The sequence below is a fragment of the Crocodylus porosus genome, unplaced genomic scaffold (assembly GCF_001723895.1).
Source record: "Crocodylus porosus isolate Cpor-Errol unplaced genomic scaffold, CroPor_comp1, whole genome shotgun sequence".
Lineage (NCBI taxonomy): Eukaryota > Metazoa > Chordata > Crocodylia > Crocodylidae > Crocodylus > Crocodylus porosus.
The window spans coordinates 17,072,046-17,083,574 of NW_017728910.1; the positions used below are offsets into that span (position 1 = coordinate 17,072,046).

The 11,529-nt window shown below is 44.8% G+C and overlaps 1 protein-coding gene across 2 annotated transcripts in view; it reads left to right on the top strand.

The window, feature by feature from the left end:
• NAALADL2 (N-acetylated alpha-linked acidic dipeptidase like 2) overlaps positions 1–11,529 on the top strand; it is a 1,056,665-nt gene that overhangs the window by 776,661 nt on the left and 268,475 nt on the right. For both annotated transcript variants that reach the window (XM_019532747.1, XM_019532746.1), the window contains 2 exons: positions 5,591–5,683; positions 10,798–11,003. In XM_019532747.1, the coding sequence (XP_019388292.1) occupies positions 5,591–5,683; positions 10,798–11,003 (299 nt within the window). The remainder of the gene's footprint in view (positions 1–5,590; positions 5,684–10,797; positions 11,004–11,529) is intronic.

The following is an 11,529-nucleotide window of genomic DNA, read 5'->3' on the forward strand; positions in this document are numbered from 1 at the left end:
TCTCCCCTGGTGGGGCTGTGCACCTCCTGGGTTAGATGGAGGTCCTGCACTCTGGCCAAGAACCTACGTGAACGGTCAGACCTTGCTGACTGCTCTTCCCAGGAGATGTCCGGGAAGTTCAGGTCCCCCATGACTACCACATGCTTAGACTTCACTACCTCAGTAAGCTGACCTAAGAATTCCCGGTCAAGCTGTTCCCCCTGGTTGGGAGGTCTGTAGTAGACCCCCACCGTTAAGTCTCTTTCCCCTTGACTGGCTTGTACTCTAACCCAAAACACTTCAGAGTGCCCTTCCTCTGACTCCTTGCTAATTGACGAGGATGTGTATTCCTCCTTAATATAGAGTGCCAACGCCCCCACCTCTCCTTGAAACTGGCAGTACTGTGAGTCTTATGTTATGCTATATATTCCAATAGAAACAGTATTTTTAACATCAGTCGTATGTTACATTACTTTGTTTCACTTTTACAGTGGCTTCAAATGACCATTTTTTCTTGTATTTCAAGTTTTTCCAATGTCGGAGAAAATTCATACCTAACTGCGTAACTTGTATAAGACCTGTGTATGCATCAGAGACTAAATTGTACTTTTAATCTCTAATTGCACTTTTTTCCATAAAAGGGGACTTCTGTAGCACACTGGAATAATTTGCAGAGTTTGCAGTTGGAGATCTGGTTCCTGCTTGTGCATCTACTCAGCTTTACTCAGGCATTCATATAATTAAATTTAAACATGTGCATAAAGGAAGTTTTGTTAGATGATTTGGGCCTGAATTATTGTTTTGTGGCCCACAACTGGGTTCTGAAAGAAGATTTAGGGTTTAACTTTAGTATGTAAACCTGATACTAAAATTGTCGTCAAGAAATATGATGATGCAAAATGCCTGTTTTAGTTATGAGGTGGGTGCATCTACATGTGCAAATGCTCCTGGTTGGGTTTACACCAGAGTAATTTATTCTAGAGTGAACCCATCCTGGGCAGGGGTCTACATATACCATTTGGGAACAGATTTGCTAGTCCTGGCAGCAAGTCTGCTCCTGCCTTCTCTGGTCCTGCAGCAGCTAGGGGGAGCTGGAGGCTCTGACTGCACCTACCTGCAGCCAGCAGCCATCTGTAAAAGACAGCCCTACTCCCTCTCCCTGGCCATGTGGCTTCCTGGTTTGGAGCAGCCTGCAGAGCACTCTGCCAGTATGCTGCAGTTCTGTTGCTGGAGCCGCTGCCCACTGCACCATGTCTGCTGCTAGGACCTGAGAGCAATGTCTGCCACCCCAGGCTCCTACTCACCACTCTGCCCTGCCATGGCAACTGTCACCTGACTCAAATCAGTCTCAGCCCTGGCAGCCCCCCTGCATAATGAAACCTCCTAGCCAGGCTCACCATGCCATCCCAGGCCCCCTGCCACTGTGCTGCTGTGCATCATCAGAATCCCTGCTGGGGTCTGGACATCTGGACGCCACCACTGGTACCACCCATACGCTCTTGGGGCTCCAACTCTGCTACCTAAGAGCCTGCCCAGCCAGCCAGGACTGGCAGCTGCACATCATCCAGTCCACCTGGGATAATGAGCAGTGATTGAAATCATTCTGGATGACCCAGGCCACCTTTGAGGAGCTCCTTGAGTAGCTCTCCCCATACTTGGAATGGCAGAACACCTGGAAAGGACCCACACCTGCTCATCACCTGCCACCCTGCAGTGACCAGACCTACTACAGCTGGTAGGGCTTCTACTCTGTCATGCTCCAGGCTGTCTTTGATCACTACAGTGCCTTCACCAATGTGAATGCCAACTGGACAGGCAGCATCCATGACACCTGCATGTTCCACAACTCTGCTCTGCCAGCCCCGGTGGAGAGTGGGTGCTTTGCACCAGGGGTTCTGGACCGCCAGCTTGTTACGGTGGCTGTCCTGCTCCTCCTCAGACAGGACTCTGCCTAACTGCCCCTGCCTTAGTTAATGTGGCCCTACACCGGCCAGCTGGGCCCCTGCCAGGCATACTTCAACAGGTGCCGAAGCCAGACCCACGCACTTGTGGAGTGAGCCATCGGCTACCTAAATGGGTGCTGGTGCACCCACCACCCCACCAATAAAGCACCCTCTTTCCCATGCAGACTATGTCCAGTAGAATTTGTGACCTCTCAGGGTAGGGGCACCAAGGGTTAGAGCCTGGGGACAGGCATCCAGCACTGTAGCCTCTGGCCACACCCCCACGGGTGTGCAAGCTGCAGTGAGTGTGGTCAGTGGGGGGCTTGCCTGGAGGTGGCAACAGAGCCAGCTCCCCCTCTTGCAGCCAGAGCTTGGTCCTGGTCCTGGTCCTGCTGCAGGAGGGGAAGCTGGCTCAGCTGCCAGCAGGCACTTGGCCCTGGTCCTGCTTGGTCCTGGTCCTGCTGCAGGCAGCACCTGCTCTGGGGCCGCATGATGCTTGGGTGAGCAGCAGGGCTGGGCCTAGGCAGGGGTGCTGGGTAGTGGGGACCTCAGGGCAGGGGCACCTGGCCAGTGAAGGTGCTGCTGCTCCTCAGCCCAGGCCCCTGGGATGGCCCTGCTGCTGGGTGGTGAGCAGCTGCCAGGGGACAGATGGGGCTAGGGCCAGGGGACCAGATGATACAACGGTAACCATCAGGGCCAGGGTGGTGTCCAGCACTCTCCAGTCCTCCTGTGTGACCTCCACTGTCCTGGCCACCAGGGTAGCCTGCCCCTCCTGGGCCTCCAGGTGCTTCTCCTACAGGGCCAGGAGCCTGTCCCTCCCAGAACTCCCTCACTACCTTGTGTGCATCCCTCACCAACCTGGCAGGTGTCCCTCTTCCATTTTCATGTATCGCTTTCCCACCCATGGGCAATGTTATCCATGCACCAGGCCCACGAATCTTCCAGCCACTCCTCAGCCACCATGACCAGAGCTGGCACGTACACAGAGCCCTGGCCAAGACTGGCAGCGACCCTGAAGGCACTTCCCGGCTGCCAGCTGGTGTCTCTGCCTTGCGTACAGCTTCAGGTCCTACAGAGCCAGGAGAAATAAGTTGTTTGTAAGAGTTTGCAACATTTCTGAGCTAACATGCTCAATACCAGGGGGCTGTGCAGTCTGGCCTCAGATCAGGACTCATGTGTGCATGGGTGCCCAGAGACCATGGTAAGTCAGGCCCTGGCACAGGCAGTCACCAGCTGAGTCTCCTGTCCCTGCTTGCTCCTCAGGGGTGGGTGGGCTCCTGGGTGCAGGGAATGCAGGTAACCCATTTCCAAGCCTACCCCAGGCCACAGGTAGTCCTTTGGGCGGTGGCAGAGGTTGTGAGGCAGCAGAGCCTTGCCCTCCACACTGTTGAAGCTCAGTGTTCTGTTCTAGGTGCACCTGGGGCACCATGGCAGTCAGCAGTAGCAGGGCATAGTGGGTCGTGTACCCTCGGGCTGCACAAGCGGTTCCTCGCAGCGTGCTCAGAATACTCTCATCAGGGGCATGCTTGGGGTGCAGAGCCAGTGCAGGGCGGGGGCTGGCCCCCGGGCACCTTTCTGGAAGGTCTTCTGGAGGGAGTGCTGTGGTGCCACCAGTTCCACGTCCCAGTCGGCCAGGAGCCTCTTACCTCCCCGAGGCCAGGCACCATGGACTTGGCGGCAGCACAGGAGACGGGCTGACCTGCAGAAAGAGAAGCGGCGGGGGGGGGAGGGGTAGTGGCAATAAGCACCGGGGTTTATTGCATTGCATTAATATGCATGTGTAAGACACACCCTGTATGTGGTAATGAATAGCTTTCAAGTTAGGAAAACTTGAAAAAATATAAACAAACCAGAAATATTAATGATATGAATGCATCCCTTTGTACTCTTTTCATTTTGAAGTGGCTTTTATGGCTTAGAAAAACGTAAAGTATATTTCAAGCAGTATTAAGCTAAAGTCTCCTTATGGCTTTTCAGAGAATAAAGGGAAAAGAGATAAAGTTGTCAAGACCTTTAAAGTCTTTCATTGGATGTGTAACATCAGGAAGCGAGATTTGTTGTCAGAACTGTTTAAAGGAAATTAAATTTTACTTTTTTTGTGTACCCTGTAGAAAGCCCCTTGAGCCCTTTTGCCAGGTGCACTAAGCCTTTAAGCCTAAGCCACTTTAAGCCAGAGTACTCTACAATATGTCTAGTCATTTTAATATGTGATTCCAAAATGTATCAGTTGCCAGAGGAGAATTTTCTCTTGCTTTATTATCAGTTCAGGACTTGGTAGCCAGTGTCAATTGTGGAACTAATTCAACATAGAAATGAAGAAAGTAGTGAAGTCCGTTGTCTTCCAGCAGATTTTAGCATGCACTTTGCTGAATTGGACCTAATAAAATATACCACATTTAAGTACAGTGAGACTAGACTAAAAGTGGGAAATCAAACTTGGCTTGAATATACTTTTCAACAAAATTAGTCATTTGGACCTAGAATAATTTTATATCTCAAAAGACTGTGATTTATAACCTGGGGATAATGCATAGAGCCCGGTTGTAATTATAGCTGTTCTTAGAGCTCACATTAGTTCATTGTGCAAGGGGCAAGCATTTTAAGGAAGATAACTTTAATGGATAAGCTGGTTAAAACTGTCCTTATTTAGTTTTTACCCTAAGAACTAATGATGTTCTCACCGATGATCACGTATCTCACCCGAATAAGGGATTGGATACAAACTTTGGGAGATTGACTTATAAATATTTGTTGGTTTTATTTTTTAAGAAGCAGCGAAAGGTCCTAGCTTTTTTAACATTAATGAGGCCATCGGTTTCTGTGATCTAGCAGGTGAATGAAAAATCTGGGTTTGCTTTTAATTAACTTTTAAAATTGGCTCACTGAATAAATTCATCTGAACATGAAAAGCATTCTAATAAAGCTAGAGACAGGCTATTTTTACTTTATGAATTGCAGTGCACTCTCCATTGAAACATCCCATGCATCTCAGGAAGCAAGAGAAGAGGCTGTTCGGGAAAAAATATAATAGGAGGAAAATAGCCTGGGAGATTAAGAACAAAGTGATCTTTCCATAGAGTATTTTATTTGGGATCAGTAACTTTTGAGGGAAGGCTCTTGAAACCTGTTTGGACTGAACTACCCTTTTTATAACCTGGCTCTGCATGGGGAGTATGACCATGGGAGAGCTCCTGACAAGTCTAAAATAACGCCCAGCTTCTGAATGGTATCAGTGGTATCCTGTATAGGGACTGGCACTGCACAAGCTCTCTTGCCCAGAAATGTGTGTAACCCACAGATTCACTCTTGTATTCAGTTCTTACCTGTGTGGCTGGGCCACGTGTAGAGGTTGATGAGCCCATTGCAGCACTGCCGTCTTAGCTCAAACAGTAGAGGTGCATCTTTTTGGAGTCACCACTTTCATGTTTTCCTCCATCTGCTGAGGAACCACTTGGGGTCATGTTGTTAAATGAGCATGGGGGAAGAGGTGGTTGAAGTTGTTATTGTCTGACATACCTCTTTTATGTAATTTAGGAAGAGGAAAGATATTCTCTTACCTCTTCTTTTTTTCCCTTCATTTGTTGTAGGGTAATTGAGGGCGTAGAGAATTTGGAGGCTTGATAAACTTTCAGACCTGATGTTTTTTGCTTCCTTTTCTCTCTCACCAGAAAAGACTGTAATCACTCTGAATGTTCAGACAGTCACAACATACAAGACGATTTCTAATGTTATTGGGTATTTAAAGGGATCTGCACTTCCTGGTAAGTAAACCTTTATGATCACTATTATCCTCATTACCACTTTTGTTAAAGTAGAACTATAATATCAAGAGCTCCAGCAAAGTATCAAGTTCTTATTGTGATGAGCTCTGCCATAATTTCTAATGAAAAGACTATCCTTGTTCTAGGGAGATTACACTTTGGTTTATACAAAGGCTCACCAGTAGAGTTAAGCAGAGATTTAGCTAAAGGAGATGGTGCCAACAAAATGAGCATATTTTTGCACAAATAGTAGTTATCCTTATAATAATACATGTGTTTTACAGCATAATCAGCAAATGTCTTGGAATTTCTAATTGTAGAAACTAATGCATTGCTTGACTGGAAGCTTTGTATAAGAGGTCTCTTTGACTTGGCAAAGGCTGTAGTCTTCTTAAATACGGATTATTATTAAGTCTTATTTCTTAAATTATCTATGAGTTGGCATTATAGGAAGCGGATGTGATGCATATGTCAGAATGGTAGAAGTCTATGCTTATTCTCACATTAGCACCCAATTCTAAATGGGATCACTTATTTTTGCAGAAGCAATCAAAAGCAAATATCAAACTTTGTGCGACTTAGATGTGTAGTGGGGCATTGCACTGCGTCCCACCTGTGGGCAGATTGCTAACTGAATCAAGACAGAGGATGAGCTCTAGCTAAGTAGCACAAAACGTAGCAACGGACATTTTAGAGGAGTACACAGCTTGGAAATTCTGTCACTTGTAAAATTTAAGGCCCAGTTCTTCAGACTTATTTATGGTAAGCAGTTTCTTATACCAGGGTATTCCCACTGAAATCTGTTTGTTCAATGGGAGTAGGGATGGCAGAATTGCAAAGATTCACTCTGTTTTATTGCCGTAGTTGTAGAAAGTGTTATCACTGGGAAATCACTGGCATCACTGACATACTGAGTTTTGGTGGTCCACTCAGTGCAGTTCCAGACAGACAGATGGCATCTTCTCCAAAACCATCATCACATTTTCCCGGATTAGCAGTGCTATTGTCAGTCTAAGCAAAGAGGTAGATGGCAGCTTAACTTCACGCTCTGAAGATGTGATCAGATCAGGTCAGTAGTGAGGAACTGAGGTGGGCAGGATGAAGAAGCTTGTACTATAACTTCTGTTAGTGGAGTAACAGCTACAGCTTTTACAACTAAGTTGCTTTTAGAAAAGATTAAAAAAATACCATTTTAAAATTAAATTTGATTAAACGCAGGTTTTTATGGCTGTACAAGAATTTGAAGTTATCAGTCTTATTACCCGTGGGGTAGTATAAATACCTATGTTGAAAAAAAATAGCTGAAGTTGTGAAATACAAAATAGCATTTTCAGAAGAATTCCCCTGCTTTTCTGAATTGCAAACCAGGAATAGGAAAACTGATTTAAAAACTAGGCCTTTTTTCCTTGACATGAACTTTCTGCAATGCATCTGGCAATACTTTCCCTCCTGTATTTACTATAGTGTATGCGAAAATTTAAAGTAAAAAAACAAACAAACCCCTAAATATTTCTTGTGCTAATGGCATCCTTATGGAGACCCTGATTCTGTGTTTTTTATAGGAACATCCTTAATTTTATGCGCACAGGGCACTGGAATCACGGTGTCTACTCAGATGTTTAGTGCGGCCCATCCTTAAATACCTCGCTGAACTGGGGCTATCAAGCCCTGTCTTCTAATTTAAATGCATAGTTCTCTATGGATGCCATTCCTTTTGAAAATAACTCTAAGCCTCCAATTGATTCACTGTACTTCCCAGTGGGTATTGTAGCAGAGGCCCTGCTGGGAGTGACAATACCGGAAGTTTTCAAGGCATATTTGGCACTTTGTCATCTTAACGTGGTTCTTTTCAGCTTATGTCTGCAGCAATTCTCTCTATGCTCCTGCAGTAGAGAGAGGAAGCAGAATGTATCTGCTCTTAGTTCACTGAAACCCCAAAGAGTTGCACCAAGCATGGATTTTCCCTCCTAGGGGTTTCTATACGTGGAGACATATGTTTTAATTTTTGGTTGGCGAAGCATTATAGAGAGAGTTTAAAAGCTCTCATGGAGCATCTGAAATCCTGCCACGAAGCTGAAGAAATAAGAGAAGGAAGGAATGTCTTGGTTAGTCAGCAACCACTGTGGAAATCTGAATGCAATGTGTATGGATTTTATAGTGAGCAAGCACTAAATAGCTAGTCATTGTATTTCGGGGAGGTGTAACTAATAAGGAAAAAGACTATATACAGTCCGCCAGTTATTAATCCTTACTCTGCTGACCACCCTGACTGTCTTGCCTATCTTCTCACTCCCCCAAGGTTTCCGACGGTTCTTCCTTTTCTGCTTGGCACCCCTCTTCCTTCTCCTTATATTCTGTCTGTTTCCCCACCTACTTTCAGGAGGTTTTTGGCAGAAGAGGCTACTGCTGCTGCCCATCTGCTGCTTCTGTAGTCAGTTTTCTTGCGTGTCTGTTCATTTGGAAGGGGTGTAGGCAGGTCAGTAGCTTCAAAAGAGCCATCAGCTGCTGTCCCCACTCCCCTCTCTTAGCTGGAGCTTCTTGGACTGAAGATGGTAGTTGTCAGATCCCATTATACTTTTATTCCGCAGGGCAAGCGGATAGGACAGGGGAGGGCAATCCTTGATGCTGCCCAAACCCTCTCTGTAGTTCTGGTAGGTCCTTGTGGGTCCATAAGTCTGAAGAGATGTGGGGGAGTGCCCGTCTACCTTCCCCACCCTCCAGAGCTGGCTGGGCCAACCCCAGACCGAGCTTCCTCTGCTGTCTCCCTCTACTCCCATCCTGAAAACAGCGCCGGAGCTGGGAGGAGGGAGAGGTGGGGCTACGGGACTCACAGCTGCCCTAAATTTCAGCTTGATCTCTCAACCCCTGGGACCCAACAGCGAATGTCTGTTGGATCTGCGGGATTGATGCAACTTTTAGCAGTTCCTTGAGACTATTTCTCATTACAATACTTCTCATTGCATTAAATTATTATGTACACTTAGATTTACATTTTCCTGACAAGGTATACAGTTTGTGTTAATGACTCTGTATCAGTACATTACAATAAAATTACAATCTAAGAAACAGCTGGTGTTACAAATAGATTTTCATTTATGTGTGTGTGTGTACTTTTGTGTGTATGTCTACATATATGTGTGTGTGTATATATGTATGTATGTATGTGTGTGGGTGTGTGTGTATATATATATTTGGAGGCAATCAGTAATGCAATCTGATTGAAAGGCACTTAAGTCAAGAGAGATGTTGCCGCTGCCACTTCAGTAAAACCCAGTGCCACATTATTGTACTCTTCTAAAATCATGTCCCTGGGTACTGCCTTGAACAGAAGTCCACTAAAGGCCCACTTTGATGGAGGGGGTTTTATAATCAGAGAGTACATGTCCAATTCAAGATGTTTGTAGGCAGTAATCAAAACCGAGATCCCTGTGGAGTGCACAGCATTTAATTTCATAGGCAATTTAATGTGTGGACAATTTATAATGCAAACATCTAGTTACACTCCAGCATTGACAACAGCAATAGATGAACCAGATCGGATAGAGCCTGAAATCTTTCAGAGCCCGGCAGACACCCAGTGGATTTATTTCAGGGTTCTGAACTGATCAGAAAACTGTTTTTCCCCTGCAGAAATTCTGAAATAAAGAACACCCTTAATCCCGCTCTGTTTGGCAGGTGTAAGGGACTTGGATGAGGATCTAACCTACACCCAAATTCCAGTTTGTTTTCATAAGCTGACAGCACACAGCAGGGCTGATGTTATCTTACTTTTGTACTCCTAACTGCGGCTGGACCCTGCGGTACACAGAACTTGCCATTCTGCTCAGACCGGTGGTTAATCTAATTCAGTAATTTATTATTTCCAAAAGTAGTTAGGATGCTTAGAGGAAAGAGCCTAGAAAACTGTAAAAAGACAATGATGAAACTGTGCCCTGAAGCATAAGGTTATATATTTTTAACATGCGAGTGATTTTTTTCCCCATCCTCTTTAACAATGGATGTTTTCATTATCCGTATAATTGTTGAAGCCTCTTCCAAGTTCTCTGACTATGCTGCCCACAATGTTGTATTTTAGCAGAGTGTTTCATGGATTAACCACCTGAGATTTCTTATTTCAGGTTGAAATCTGCCGCGTTTCATTAGTTTGTAAATTATCACCTTGTTCTTATATAATCAAAGTAAACAGGTTTCCTCCGCCTTTTCTGTACCGTGATTGTTGTTGTTATACTTTTGTCATATCTCCTCTCTGAACCTACAGTCCCAGTCTTTTCAGTCTCTCCTTACCCGGAAGCCTTTCCAGATCTTTAACTGTTCTGGTTACCTGCTTCTCAAGTTCTTCTGTTTTTCCAGTACCCTTTTTGAGATAGCACTCAACACAGTATTCCAGGTGAGGTTGTATCATTAATGGCATTATACTAGTTTCTATACTATATCTTTTTTTCTTAAATAGAGCCTAACCTCTGCTTGCTTCATTTTTTATACAACCAAAGCTTTTAGTTGCTGCCACTGCACAGTAAGCCACATTTTGCCTGAGCATTATCATCTTATTTTTACAGCATATTAAAGCATGCTTGGAGATCTATTGGATAACTCAATGACAAACTGTGCCACAAATGTTTTGGATGTGCCATGAGAAGTGATTGTAATAAAGAAAGTCAGTGGAGTTGCAAAAGTTAGGACTCGGGGCGGGGGAGGGAGCTGGGGGGAGAAAGTCTCTGTTTATCAGTGTATTTTCAGATGCTTGTCTAAGATATTCAGAACACAGGATCAAAGTTATTTATGGCAGCTGTAAGATGACAAATAACACTATGCACTTCAAAAGCATGTGCACATTTTTACTTGGCTTCTATATTGACCCCTGTTTACTTATGTTATGATTGCTGTAAGTAAAGAAAACAAAGATCTAGGTATTGCCTTGCACAGGACTTAGCTTGATCATGCAGATTTTTGTTGACAACACTTACCTGTGCTGTATGCATTGTTAACATAAGAAAGTATTAACAGAATTCAGCCTTTATTATTAGACTATTTCACTCCAAAACTGTTTGTATTTGATTTTTAAAAAGTTAACATCCAACTTTTTAATTTTTTTTTAATTTATTTTTATTTTTCAGACAGATATGTCATCGTTGGTAGCCACCACAATAGTTTATACAGTTCCAGTGGACACGGATGGGCCCAAAGTACTGCCATCATCACAGCCTTTATACAAGCCTTGATGATAAAGGTTAAGAAAGGGTGGAGGCCTGACCGGACCATTATTTTCTGCTCATGGGGAGGAACGTCATTTGGCAACATTGGCTCATATGAATGGGCAGAGGTAAAATATGTTCATATGCATACACTTATATACCAATAATATAAACAAGCTGGTGTCAGCACAAACAGGATAAGACACAGAGACACAAGGTAGAGTGGTATGCAGAAGTAACAACTTTGTTTAAAACCATTACTTATTCTAATTTTTAGACCAAAGAAGATTCACCTTGTTTTGGATACATGCCCAAGCATTTTCACGACTCATTATGGCTAATTAGAACAAGATCAAGGATAGTAAAAAGTCCTTTTTCAAATATGTAGGGAGGATGAAGAAGGCACCGGGTAATGTGGGGCCCCTGCAAAGTATGCTGAGCAATCTGGTGGTTGCGCCAGAGGAGAAAGTGGAACTCTTTAACCAATTCTTCACCTCCGTTTTCTTGTGCGGGGACCGGGACTTCCCCGCTGTGATGCTGGATGGACTCAAGGGAAACGCCTCCAGACCTCAGGTTGGGGAGGACCGGGTTAGAGAGCTTCTGGAGGGGCTGGACGTGTTCAAGTCAGCGGGTCCAGATGCTCTCCACCCCAGG